This window comes from Quercus suber, unplaced genomic scaffold (genome assembly GCF_002906115.3).
Source record: "Quercus suber isolate HL8 unplaced genomic scaffold, Cork oak 2.0 scaffold_280, whole genome shotgun sequence".
In the NCBI taxonomy this organism is placed as follows: Eukaryota; Viridiplantae; Streptophyta; class Magnoliopsida; order Fagales; family Fagaceae; genus Quercus; species Quercus suber.
The window spans coordinates 710402-724468 of record NW_027069736.1 but is presented as its reverse complement, the minus strand read 5'-3'; the positions used below and the strand labels follow the sequence as shown (position 1 = coordinate 724468).

At 40.0% G+C, this 14067-nt stretch overlaps 2 protein-coding genes across 2 annotated transcripts; one reads left to right on the top strand and one right to left on the bottom strand.

Moving 5' to 3' along the window:
• Positions 1-1203: 1203 nt before the first annotated feature.
• LOC112030862 (uncharacterized) lies at positions 1204-2850 on the bottom strand. The gene has a single exon (XM_024063532.1). The coding sequence runs from the start codon at positions 2848-2850 to the stop codon at positions 1204-1206; it is 1647 nt and encodes a 548-aa protein (XP_023919300.1).
• A 7805-nt stretch (positions 2851-10655) lies between these two features.
• Positions 10656-13619, top strand: LOC112030971 (5'-adenylylsulfate reductase 3, chloroplastic). The gene is made up of 5 exons (XM_024063639.2): positions 10656-10834; positions 10963-11121; positions 11310-11457; positions 12117-12921; positions 13017-13619. Exons 1-5 carry the CDS (start codon positions 10786-10788, stop codon positions 13245-13247), a joined length of 1392 nt encoding a protein of 463 aa, XP_023919407.1. The 5' UTR covers positions 10656-10785; the 3' UTR covers positions 13248-13619.
• Positions 13620-14067: the final 448 nt, after the last annotated feature.

The window sequence follows — 14067 nt, the reverse complement described above, 5'->3', positions numbered from 1 at the left end:
TTGGATCCCCCCATCCTTCAACAGCACGGCACTCACGGCATGATCAGATACTGCCAAGTACATAAATAAATCTTCACCCGGCTCCGGTGCAGCTAGCATGGGTGCCCTCGCCAAGTACTCCTTCAAGTTCCGAAAGGCCTTGTCGCATTCTTCGTTCCACAAAAACCCTGTCCACTTCTTCAAAAGCTGATAAAATGGGCGGCAACGATCCACGAATTTGGAGATGAACCGGTTAAGTGCTGCTAACATCCCGGTTAGAACCTGTACCTCCTTCGGATTGCTCGGTGGATTCAGCCTCTTTATTGCTTCGATTTGATCGGGATTGACCTCTATTCCCCGGCTCGTGATCAGGTATCCCAAGAATTTTCCAGTCCCCACTCCAAATGCGCATTTCTCGGCATTAAGGCGCAGCTTGTGTCGCCTCAGTGTTTCGAATACTTCCCGGAGATCACCCGTGTGTTGTTCCTCCTATTTGCTCTTTACCACCATATCGTCAATGTAGACTTCGACCGTGCATCCTATTTTGTCGCGGAACATCCTTGTCATCATTCGCTGGTAAGTCGCCCCGGCATTCTTCAGCCCAAAGGGCATCACCGTGTAATGATAATTGGCCTCCGGGGAGATGAATGCCGTTTTTTCCTGGTCCTCGGCTGCCAGGGCGATCTGGTGGTACCCCTGAAAAGCGTCTAGAAAACTCATCCTAGGATGGCCGTACGTGGCTTCAACCAACTAATAAATCTTAGGCACGGGGAACGGGTCCTTTGGACATGCTCGGTTCAGGTCTGTAAAATCCACGCAAACCCTCCACCTGCCGTTCTTCTTTTTCACCACGACGGTGCTTGCCAACCACTCTGGGAAATAAGTTTCCTTTATTGCTCCCGACTCCTTCAGCCTTTGGACTTCTTCCTTTACAGACTCGGCATGCTCCTTGGATGATCTCCTCGGCCTCTGTTTCTTAGGCGAATACGAGGAATTAACATTGAGTCTATGAACGATGAACTCGGGATCCACCCCGGGCACCTCATATGGGCTCCAAGCAAACATGTCCACATTTTGTATCAACAATAACAACATTTTTACCTTATCTTCAACATCCATACTTTCCCCTATATGAAAACACCTATCAGAATCCGGGAGTATCCATACCTTTATCATCTCTTCGGCGCATCTGTCCCCCTTCTCACCTCGGGGACTCTGTAGTTGCTATAACGGGATATTTTGTTGCGCCTCTTCTTCCTCGGTACTCTTTCCCTGTTTGACCGATTCCCTCCTCCAGTCAACTAGTGCGACCAAACATTGTCTCGCCGTCTGCTGGCTTCCTCTGACCACCGTCACACCTTGCTCGGATGGGAACTTCACCTTCACGTGTAAAGTGGACGGGACAGCCCCCATTTCATGGATCCACGGTCTTCCTAATATCGCAGTGTACGGGGAGAAGGAAGTTACCACTATAAAGGTTGCCACCACTTCTTTACCTTCCATGTTCACGGGCAAAGAGATCTTGCCTTCAGGGATCACTGTCTTACCGTCAAAACCGACCAAAGGTGTACCATACTCGGAGAAGTCCGCACTCCTCAGTCCAAGTCCCCGGAACAAGTCTGGGTACATCACGTTTGCTCCGTTTCCCTGATCTATCATCACCCTTTTTACCAAGAAACCGCCTATACGGGCATTGACTACCAGCGCGTCGTCGTGTGGTTGGACTGTTCCCTCCAAATCGCTATCATCGAAGGCGATCGGTTCTATGGTGGGCTTCATCCTTTTCCCGTATGACGGCCCGTCCTGACTTTCTGCCACCGTTGCCAATGCCCACACCCCTTTCCCTCTTGCCGTGGAACATTTCTTGGTAGGAGCGTGGATGACTTCGATTATCCCGAGAGGGGGTGGGAGCAAGTTGCCCCTATGTGGAGTGCCTTGCCCTGCTCCTTCGTCCCCTGCGTCCGTCACAAACTCCTTTAAGTACCCGGCTCCGGCCAGCTGCCGAAGATGATCTTTCAGTACTCGGCATTGCTCGGTGGTATGTCCTTTATCTTTATGGTAAGTGCAGTACAAGTTCTGATTCCTTCTCGTTGGATCACCACCCATCCTGTTCGGCCACCTGAAGTAGGGTTGATGCTTGATCTTGTCTAGAATCTTATGCACCGGTTCTTTGAACGCCACATTTACCTCTCCTGCCGGCGCCTCTGGTTCCTGAATCCTCACGTTCCCTCGTATCCTCGGTGGGAAACTATTCTGCCGGGGATGATTTATCATTGGCGCTTTACCTTTGCTTTGCAGCCGGTCATCCTCTAGCCGTTTATACTCTTCTATGCGCCTCATTAGCTGTCTCATGTTCTCGGGAGGTTTCTTAGTCAATGACTCCCTTAGGCCTGACTCCTCGAGCAACCCCATCCTAAAAGTACTCGCAGCAATTTTTTCGTTCCCTCCATCGATCTCGTTGTAAAGCTCCCAATACCGACTGGCGTAATTACGAAGGGTCTCCCCCACCCTCATCTTCATTGACAGTAGTGCATCTACCGGTTGTGGTACACGGCTACAAGTAACAAATCTGACTCCGAACTCTTGTATTAACTTGGCGAAACCGCGGATGGAACCCTTCTGCAAACCATTGAACCATCTGAGAGCGGTAGGGCCCAGGCTTGAGGGAAACACCTTGCACATCAGCGCGTCATTCCGGGTATGCAATGACATCATTTGGATGTAGTGGCTGACATGTTCCACCGGGTCAGTCTTCCCGTCATAAGAGTTAAACGGGGGGCGTGTGAATCTGTCCGGCATTGGGGCGTGCTCTATGTCAGTTGAGAACGACGACCGAGCAGCTCGGCGCAACGCACGGCTCATTGCGTCCATGGCCGCGTTGTGGTTCTGCTTTTCTTCGGAAGAATCCGAGCCTCGATCAGGATACTCCCGTGATCGTGAGCGATCTCGACGTCAACCCCTGCATAGGTGAGATTCTCGCGAAGGCGAGCGCTCTCGGCGACGGCGGTATCCAGATTGATCGGACCCCGCCCCTTGTTGTTCCTCCCCGGCACCTGGTCTCCTTGCTCGGTTGTCCTAATCCATTCTCTGGTGCTTGTCTTCTACCTCCAACTCTAAATCTCTCACCAACCTTCGCAACCGTTCAAGCTCCTCGTCTCTTTCATCAAACCGTCTACGCCCCGAGGCACCGGATATCGTCTGTTGCGTTTGGTACGAGCCTTCTCCGAGTCCGGGACTTTCTTCTGCCCTCTCATGACACCTGTCTTCGCGCCCCTTCTGCCTTCGTTCTCGCCAAGACGATCCCCGAGAGGATCCGACCGAGCCACTTTCAGCGTCACTCCCCGAACGACTTTCGGACATCTATCTCGTGTGCGAGCCTCAGCTGAACCACAGCAGCGTAGGAGTTTCCCACAGACGGTGCCAATTGTGCGGGTCGCAAATGAGGCTGATGGACTCAGCCCCACTTGGGCTCACAACTTATTTGTTTGTTGGGCTGAATTTCCTACTATGGGTCGTTCTCCAACTAAAGGCTCAATGAGATCACTTTTCTCCTCTTCAGCAATACACTACTTCCTCTTCCTCCCCTAAGATATTCTCTCTATTTGAATTTTCTACTCTCTAACTTCTCCCCTCTTTTTTCAACCAACCCCTCCCTCTTATCCTCCCTTCCTATTTATAGTTTAAAGCTCAGACGTAGGTTATCAATGCTCTCATGGTTAGTGCCACAGAAGGTCCAGTAAGGTTTTCTATAAGTGGGAGGTCAGGTATGGGTGGCTTTGGGACTTGGTTCCCACCTCCGTTGGTAGCTCGGCAGAGTCGGTGTGCGCTTAGTGTTACTGAGGGTCCAATCAGGGGGATGATAAGTGAAAATTTAAGCTTGGATGGCTTTGAGACTTGGTGCCCACCTCTGTTTATAGCTCGGCAGTGGCCCTTAGAGGGACTTCTGTGAGCAAAACAAGAATGACGCGCCGTTCAGTGACCTTTCCCAACATGCTCGGTAAATATATGCCGAGCATAACTTTAGTAGTGAAGCTTGGGCCCCCGGACTGCGTTAGTAAGGGCTGGGCTTTTGGGCGAATGAGAGTTGGGCCTAATTACTATACACTTGAAGCGGAGATTAGGGACTGAGTGGGCCTAACTGTTTGGATGCCACACAATATATATATATATATATATATAAAAACCTTAGCCCATCATTTTCTACATGCATCATCTTGCATTTTGCAACTTGATTGTTGGGTTATTATTATTATTATAAAAAATTGCTGGGTTTCATCTGTTGCTTAAATTAATCAAATAAGAAAAAAACATTAAAAAATGACAAAAGCAAAAAGGTGATCATCACTTCATGTAAGACATATATATATATATATATGTATGTATGCATTTTATTTAACTTGGTGAAAGGTACTTTATCTCTCAAAATGTTGTGGTTGTAACACGAAGTACCATGGAAGATGGAACCCAACGAAGAATATGCCAATGACAAAGAGAGCCAACGACAAAGAATATACCAATGACAAAGAGAGCCATTATGAGAATTGATTGCTATATTGTGGGGTTCACTGGTCAAGTCAAATATCGTACACTAAGTGCAATAATTGAAAAGTGCAAACTTTAAGACCACAGAACAGGGTAAGTGTTTCCTAAACATATATTTGAGCCTAGATTGACCAACATATTTTTTTTCATCATACCTGACCTCATTTGGCAACAAATACTGTTAACTTTAATAACGGAGGCGGCTCCACTTGGAGCCCGGGGTTTATCTCGGAAAAATGTATGTATATATATATATATAGAGGAGGTACAATACTTAAGTGTTGTTATTTAGATTTTCTTCTTAAAATTCTTATATATGAATTTTTACTTATGTAATAAAAGTGTATATTTTAGTTAACTGAATCTTAAAAAGGAACTTAAGGAACAGCACCTAAAGTACCGTACCTAAATTTTGTTCACACACACACACACACATATATATATATATATAATATGTTTTATTATTTTGATTTTGACTCTTAAAATAAAAATTTGAACACCTTGATCCTAGATTTTTTTAAGCCCAGTTGAAATAAATTTGAATATGATTCTCTTAACAATATCTTGGTCTTTTTAAATAAATAAAAGAAAAAAAAAAAAAACCCAATCACAAACCAATTTGATATAAAATCTAAAAAAAAAATTAATAAGCCCAACAACAAAAGTAGAAATTTGTTAATCTTGAACCTTAGAAAAAACTCATTTAGATCTTAATAAATTTGAAATAAAATCAATCAAATGGGAGATCAATTGATGAATGATTGTTTGGCTATGTACATTGAAAGAGATGTAGCTTGTAGGATTGATAATGAAAATATCAATACTACAATTTCAAAATATGAAACATCATAAAAAGCAATTGTAAAATTTTACATATTTTAGTTTTTTTTTTTTTCAATGTTGATATATTCAAGTTCTGTTTTGTTTAAAATTTTATATAATTTATGTTTCTTATTGACCTCTGAAAGCTCGAAAATGTGTTGAAATCACAAGAGCTGTTTAGACCCTCAAATTAATGTTACGGCTTGATAGATTTTACACTAACTTAAAACTAAGTGCGGAATAGTGTAAATGCGAGCGGATAAACAAACAAGCTACTCTAATCCATAATTATAGCAACATAGCAGTAAAATAGAATGTAAAAGAGTAGGGAAGAAAGATGCAAATACAAGATAACATGCCGATGTGTTATCGAAGAAGAAACCCAAAAACTTGGTGAAAAACCTCTCCGCCGCCCTTCAAGCGGTAATCGATTCACTAGACAATCAGTTGGGATATATGGGTTAGCAAGAGACCCTCCAAGCCTAATCTACTCGATGTACCTAAGCCCTCCAAGCTCTTACTCTAACAAATGCGAGCGGATAAACAAACAAGCTACTCTAATCTATAATCATAGCAACACAGCAGTAAAATGGAATGTAAAAGAGTAGGGAAGAAAGATGCAAATACAAGATAACACGCTGATGTGTTATCGAAGAGGAAACCGAAGAATTCGGCGAAAAACCTCTTCGCCGCCCTCCAAGCGTTAATCGATTCACTAAACAATCAGTTGAGATACATGGGTTAACAAGAGACCCTCCAAGCCTAATCTACTCGATGTACCTAAACCCTCCAAGCTCCTACTCCAACAAGGTTTCTAGAAACTGCGTCTTGTTTAGCTTTCTGGATTCAGCAACAAACTCCATGTTGCATCTACCATCCTTGGCTACTTCCAATGCTTCCCAGCAGCACCAAAACCTCACTTGATACTCTGAAAGGGTGTGGTAAGTGTTTGGGCTATCAACCTCTCAATGGTATGAAAATGGAAAGGTAGGAGTTGAGGAAATTCTACAAGCAAATGTGTAGAAGATTATGGGTATAACAATCTCTAACTCTCAAGGTGTTTTGCTAGAATTTTCTCTCAGAAGCACTTCTCAACATTTGTGGGTAATATTGGTATATATAGTGTAGGTACAGAAAGTGTATATCAAATAGTACAGTCTAGCAGAACAGAATGTCTCGCGGGTGTCTCGCAGGAAGGCTTTACTCGTGAGATACTTGCGAAACACAGCTATGGCCATTTGTCTTGACTCTTCGCATTCTAATCATGTGCAGGGCACATGGCTTACTTCGCGGGATGCTTAGTCGTGAGATACCCGCGAGAGCTCCCCAGTCTTCAGTTGCTTGAGTTTTCACACTTTCTCTCTCTATCATGCAACCCTTACAATCAAATCCTACAATAAATATAAGGTACAAAAGATTGGATAAAATTACAATCAAATTTAGCACAGAATAAAATCCAACAAAACACATAGTTGTAAATCACAACTTTACGACCTCTCTAAAAAAGAGAAAGAGCCACGAAAGTTGGAAGAAATATAATATTGGTTTCCTTCAAGAAGTTGCAATGCCATTGCCAATAATAGTTGGGAAAGTATATTCTATTTTACTGCACGGAAAGAAAAGGTTCATTTCAGTGCCTTCTTACGTTGCTTTTTTTAATTTTAATGATAATTTTTAAATTTTGTATTCCTTGTAACTTGTAAGTGATCTATAAGCAAAGAATTTAAATAAAAAATAAAAAAAGTGTAGTTTGTGAAGTGAGATATTAAATATAAGTGTAGTTTATTACCCTTATTCCTAAGGTCACTTACCCTGAAGAGGTTAATCACTTTAGGCCTATTAGTCTTTACAATGTCTTATATAAGATTATTTCCAAAATTCTTGTTAATAGGCTGAAACCTCTTATGGACAAGCTCATTACTCCTTTCCAAAATGCTTTCATTAAAGGTAGGAACATTTCTGACAATGTTCTTATAGCACATGAAATCATGTATGACCTTAGGAGGAAGAGAGGGAAGAAATTCAGTTTTGGGGCTTTGAAAATAGATATGAGCAAAGCTTATGATAAAGTTAGATGGAATTTTCTTAAGGCCGTGCTTGTGGTGATGAAGTTCGACTTAAAATGGATTACTTGGATTATGGAGTGTGTTACCTCAGTGCAATTCACCTTACTCATTAATGGTCACTTGTCTAAGTCTTTCACACCAACTCAAGGGCTGAGACAAGGGGACCCTCTATCCCCTTATTTGTTTCTTTTTTGTGCTAATATCCTGTCCATCTCCCTTTCACAAGCTGAAACTTTAAACATGTTGAAAGGGGTTAAAGTTGGAAGAAATGGTATTTCTTTTACCCATCTTTTGTTTGCTGATGACTCCCTTTTGTTCTTCAAAAAGGATAAGCACTCTGTAGATACCTTGCTGAAAATCTTGGATTGGTATTGTAAGGTATCAGGGAAGTCTATAAATCCTTTTAAATCTGATTTATATTGTTCTCCTAATATGCCTTTGGAAGAACAGACAGCCTTGGCTAGAAAGCTGAAAGTTAATCTGGTGCATAATCCTAGGAAGTACCTTGGCCTCAACTTTAAGCTTAAGGGTAATAGAATAGCTGATTTCCACTTCTTGGTTGAAAAACTCTAGTCCAAATTGCAAGGTTGGAAGGCTAGATTATTATCACAAGCAGGGAGAACAACTCTCATATCCTCAGTGCTTCAATCCTTACCTTTATACACGTTCTCATGTTTCAAGGTTCCTGATCAGGTGTGTAATGAGATGGATACCATTATTAGAGCTTTTTGGTGCGGGCATGAGCAAGGTGAGAAAAAACTTCACCTTTTGAATTGGGAAAAAATCTGTCAACCTAAGAGGAAAGGAGGTCTTGGTATTAAAAAGTTTGGTCCCATGAATCATGCTATGCTTGCAAAACAATATTGGAATTTGTACCATAATCCTAACTCTTTGCTGGCAAGGACTTTTAAGGCTAAATACCACCCAAATTGTTCATTACAAGAATACACTCCAAAGTCTCATCATTCTTGGTGTTGGAAGAATATTGTAAAGCAGGGAGATTTTAGACTTAGGGAGGGGCAGTGGAGAGTTGGGAATGGATTCAATATACCACTTACTCATCCAAAATGGTTTCCTTGTTCTCATGGTAACTTGCATCATCCTGAACTACAAACTGGTATAGTGGGGGATCTTATTGATCACAATTCCAAAACTTGGAAAGCTGATTTGGTCCGAACCCTATACCCCTTTCCTTTGAGCAAACAAATCCTTCAAGTTCCCTTACCTAAAACTCATGATATGCAGGACAACTTGATTTGGATGTCTTCCAATGAGGCTAATGGTACTTACAATGTCAAAAGAGCCTATGAGATTATTATGCAAGATTCCCATTCTTCTGGGAATATTCATGGAAACCAAAATGTGTGGAATCTGATTTGGGGAGTCAAAGTACCTTTGAAAATCAATACTTTTGTTTGGAAACTTATCCAGGACAGATTGCCAACTCTCCTTAATTTGAACAACAGAGGCATTCCAACCCAAACAACTTGTCCCCTTTGTAATTCTGATGTTGAATCCTCAACTCATCTCTTTCTCCTCTGTCCCTTTACCAGGGCTTGTTGGCACGGATCAACCTTGGCTGTACATGCCACTGATTTTAGGAATTTAAGTGTCCAGCAATGGCTATCCACTATTCTCATCAAGTTCAAATCCAGGGAGACTTCTTCTATGGCTTATTTACAAGCAATTTTTACAACTCTATGGCATATCTGGCTACACAGGAACAGGGTGCTCTATGATGGTTTACATCCTAATCCTATGAGTGTGATTTTAATTTCTCAATCTATGGCTTGCAGGTACAAAGAGGCTTTCCTTGACCAACCAAACCACACTAGCCAGCCAAGAAGACCTCAACCAAACCACTACTCACCCTCAGGGCAGTGACAACTGATAGTTAAAATTGTTGGAGCTAGGAGTAGGAAGCAAAAATGATGGTCTTATGCTTATGAAGCTATAACTAGGCAGGGAGATAGCTTGTTCTATGGTGTAAATAGTAATGTAGCAGATACAACAGGTGGGGCGCTGTTGGATGCTATGGTAGAAGCTGCGCTCAAAGCTAAAAACCATGATTTCCATTATATTTTGTTTCTAGGTACTAGCAGGCATTTAGTCCATCTACTTCAGCACAGGAAGACCTCAAACTGGTTGCAACAGATCAGGCTAGCTGATTTAGATTTTTTGAACCAAAATGGATTTCCATTATATAAGTGTAGTTTGTGTTTTTGGAATTATTTTTCAAAATAACAAAAAAATATTGTTTTGAGATTTTTTTTTTCACAACTGATTTCTACGGTTTCGCTTTTAAAAATTTGGCAACTTAATACTGATTTTTTTTTTTTAGAATCAAAGTCTTACCTTATCAAATCAAAAGAATTTAAATGGGTAAATTACGATTTTGGACCCTAATGGTTGTCTTGTATCAAAATAGTTTTTAATGTTTCAAATGTTTTTAGTTTAGCTACTAATATTAAGCGGTTAATATAAAAAACTAACATAGCTAACTGTGATATTAATATATTACATTTATGCCAACTAAACTTTAAAAAATTAAATATTTCCAGGTTTGATTTGAGGGTTTAAATTGATTCGATTTTAAAAAAGTTAAAAAGGTTCAATAGTGAAAAACTAATAAAATTTTAGGCTTCAATTTAAAATTTTTAAAAATAAGAAGTTTTACTTTAAAATATAGTAATAATTTATGATTATCTTAAGAGTTGTCAAAGAGCTTAATCATAATCATAATCATAATCACAATCATAAATTTATAATGGTCTCTTTCCATTTATTTTGTGCCACATATACGAAGTACAAAAATGGGAGGCCAAGAAAATCCAACCCATCAAATTCAAAAAGTTCAAATAAGAGACACAAACTTATTTCAAATTGAATCAAAATTTTCCAACCACAAAGAAAAGAAAAAGAAAAAATAAAAATAGGAAAGAAATACTGAAATAGTAGTGAGTAAAAGAAAAACACCCAGAAGAATCTGAGAAAATTGAATTGACCACGAGAGCCGTGGTCCGATTCTCAATCAACCACACAAATAGTAGTATTTTATAGCTCTCCTTTTATTTGCACGCGACGTGACGAAATTGCTGAGCGACACGATTGGGGTCTCTTCAAATAAGAACCAGCCACGTAAGCAAAAAAGACAAAGGCTACTCCTAGTACGGAATAGCGTCTAGGTTCAATGTATCAAGAAACACGCCTTTTCCCCCCCTTGGTTCCTTATTTAATCCGAATTCCTTTTATCACAAATCGCCACACCACACACTGAAAATTTTTTAGAGCTTCAATCGAAACAGAAAAATCTAATACCCCACAAACCCAAATCCTTAAACTAAGTTTGTTAGAGAAAATTTTTCTCAAAATCCAAATGGCTCTCGCTGTTACTTCTTCTTCTTCATCTACTGCAATTTCTAAAGGTAGTTTTTTTTTTTTATAGTTTGAATGGAATTGTTGTTGTTGTTGTTGTTGTTTTTTTTTTTTTTTTTTTTTTAAGGTTGTTTGATTGTTTTGATTAAGGTTGTTTGGTATTTTTTGGTTTTTTAAGGTATCCAAAACGGTTCGTTTAGGCTATTATCGGATCGGCCTAAACCTCGGACTCATGGTTTGAATTATTCACAAAGACGGTTCTCGGTGAAGGCTTTACACGCAGAGCCCAAACGTAACGCTTCGATTGTGCCTCTTGCTGCTACTATCGTTGCTCCTGGTGAGTGAGAATTGAGAGTTTCGAAAATATTTGAAATTTTTTTCAAAAAGTTGTAATCTTTTTCTGTTTTTTGTTTTGGGTAATTTTGAAAACTGATTAATTGTTTAATTTAAAAAGATTATGCATTAAACGACACAGTTTTTGAATAGTCTGGGTTTTTTTTTTTTTTCTTTTTTTGGGTGTTTTAGAAGGTGCAGAAGTGGTGGAGAAAGTAGAGGTAGAGGTGGAGGAGGAGAACTTTGAGCAATTAGCTAAAGAGCTTGAGAATGCATCTCCTCTTGAAATTATGGATAAAGCTCTTGAAAAGTTTGGCAATGACATTGCAATTGCGTTCAGGTATTATATCTTTTTTTTATTTTTTATTTTTTTATTTAGTTATTCAATTATGATTTAATTTTCATTTGTTAATGGTTTAATGATTAATATAGATGTTGTTGATCTTGGTTACTATTTGGGATTGAATGGGAATATACTATTGATACCTTGAGATGAGGAATATACTTCGGATTCCGATTTTCTTGATTAGTGTATTCTTTTGTGGTGGAATAGTCCACTCTTGGATACGTGTCCAAATCCTGCCATGTCCAGTGAAAACTTTCACTGGACACAAGCCGGACCTGTCTAAGTTTAATGCTTTGCCTGATGATTAAAAGTAATCATCGTAAAACATATGGCCTAAGTCAAATTCCATAGTATTTATAATTTCTTTTATAAAAAAAAAAAAAAAAAAAAGAATCATTAAATCGAGTATTTTATTTATTTTTGCGAAGGAATATTGGAGAATAGAACAAGTCAAAATATATGTTTATGATACTGATGGGAATCATACCCTGAAAAAACAACTCCTGTTAATTATCTTAATGGCGATGAGTGAGTGTAAAATTTTAAACGTTTCACCATCTTGACTATCACCTCTTGTGTTTCAAGAATCTTTTAGAGTGTTCAGCCTGAATTGGACATTTTACAATCTGTTAACCAAATATCTATTCCTGCAGTGGTGCTGAAGATGTTGCTTTGATCGAGTATGCACATTTAACTGGTCGACCCTTTAGAGTGTTCAGCCTGGATACAGGGAGGCTGAACCCAGAAACATATCAATTTTTTGACACAGTTGAGAAGCATTATGGCATCCGCATTGAATACATGTTTCCTGATGCTGTTGAAGTACAGGCATTAGTAAGGAGCAAGGGTCTGTTCTCTTTCTATGAAGATGGGCACCAGGAGTGCTGCCGTGTGAGGAAGGTTAGACCCCTGAGGAGGGCGCTTAAGGGGCTTCGCGCCTGGATCACTGGCCAAAGGAAAGATCAGTCTCCAGGTACCAGGTCTGAGATTCCCGTTGTCCAAGTGGACCCAGTTTTTGAGGGGATGGATGGTGGGATTGGCAGCTTGGTGAAGTGGAATCCGGTGGCAAATGTTCAGGGTCAAGACATATGGAAATTCCTTCGTGCGATGGATGTGCCTGTGAATACATTGCACTCACAAGGTTACATCTCAATTGGTTGTGAGCCCTGCACTAGACCGGTCCTACCAGGACAACATGAGAGAGAGGGAAGGTGGTGGTGGGAGGATGCCAAGGCAAAGGAGTGTGGCCTCCACAAAGGAAATATTAAGGAGGAAAACGTAGATGGTAATGGAAATGGGGCAGTCCATGCTAATGGAACTGCCATAGTTCCTGATATTTTCAACACCCAGAACTTGGTTACCTTGAATAGGACTGGAATTGAGAATTTAGCGAGGTTGGAGGACCGAAAAGAACCATGGATTGTTGTGCTCTATGCACCATGGTGCCAGTTTTGCCAGGTAAACAATGTTGCAGGCAATTCATAATTCTTATACCTTTGTTTTCTGGATTTCTCTAAATGGATTTTTTTTTTTTTTTTTTGAATTTTGAACAGGCAATGGAAGCATCATATGTTGAATTGGCTGAGAAGTTGGCAGGGAGTGGGGTGAAGGTGGGAAAGTTCAGAGCAGATGGTGATCAGAAGGAGTATGCCCAGAGAGAACTGCAATTAGGAAGCTTCCCCACAATACTTTTCTTCCCAAAACACTCGTCTCGGCCAATAAAGTATCCCTCTGAGAATAGGGATGTTGATTCCTTGATGGCCTTTGTGAATGCTCTCCGGTGATAGGAATTGAAAATCATTTATGGTGTTGAACACTGCAACTCATTCAAGAGGAAAGTCCAAGACTAAAGTTTGGTTTCACCGAGTCCATTACTTTTAGGGGAAGCTAAATAAAACTATTGAGTAGTCTAAGATAGATTGTGAATCAGCCCAGCCGAATTGGTACTTAAATGTGCCAATGGTATTTCTCAGACTCAGAGTGTACGAGTTTTTGGTTTAGTGTCAGTTTTCATGTTTTTCTTTTAAGAGTTCCTTTAGATGTAGGAACTTGCTTTGACGTTTTGTAGGGAAGAGATTGTATGCAATTGGTGGAACTTAAGGTGTATATAGTCTTTGTAATTTGCGATTTTGGAAATTTATTGCCTACTTTATATTCGTCTGTTGCTTTATTAGAAGACAAATATTCAGACTATTCAGATTTTTTTTTAGAAAAATAAGGACCATCCAAATGTTGAGCTTCTCATGCAAAGCAATCAACTACTTAGTTATGTTTGGTTTGACGTAAAAAGCATTGACTGTAAAATATTTTTATGGAAAAGAAATTTTTTTTCAAGTGTTTGGTTGTATTCTAAAAAGTGCTTTAGAAAAAATTTTAAGAGATTGGGTTGTGTTTCTAAAAATGCTTTAGAAAACACATTTTCTATTAGTTTCTCACATTTTTCTCAACTTCCAAACAATTATTATAATAGAAAAATTCCAAACTAGATTGAGAGAGAGAGAGATCCGTTAATGTGTGGGTTGATGGTTCTATCTAGAGGTGACGGTGAAAAGGTTGGTGGGTTCGATATAGAGGTGGCAATGACGAGATCGAGGAAAAGACGAT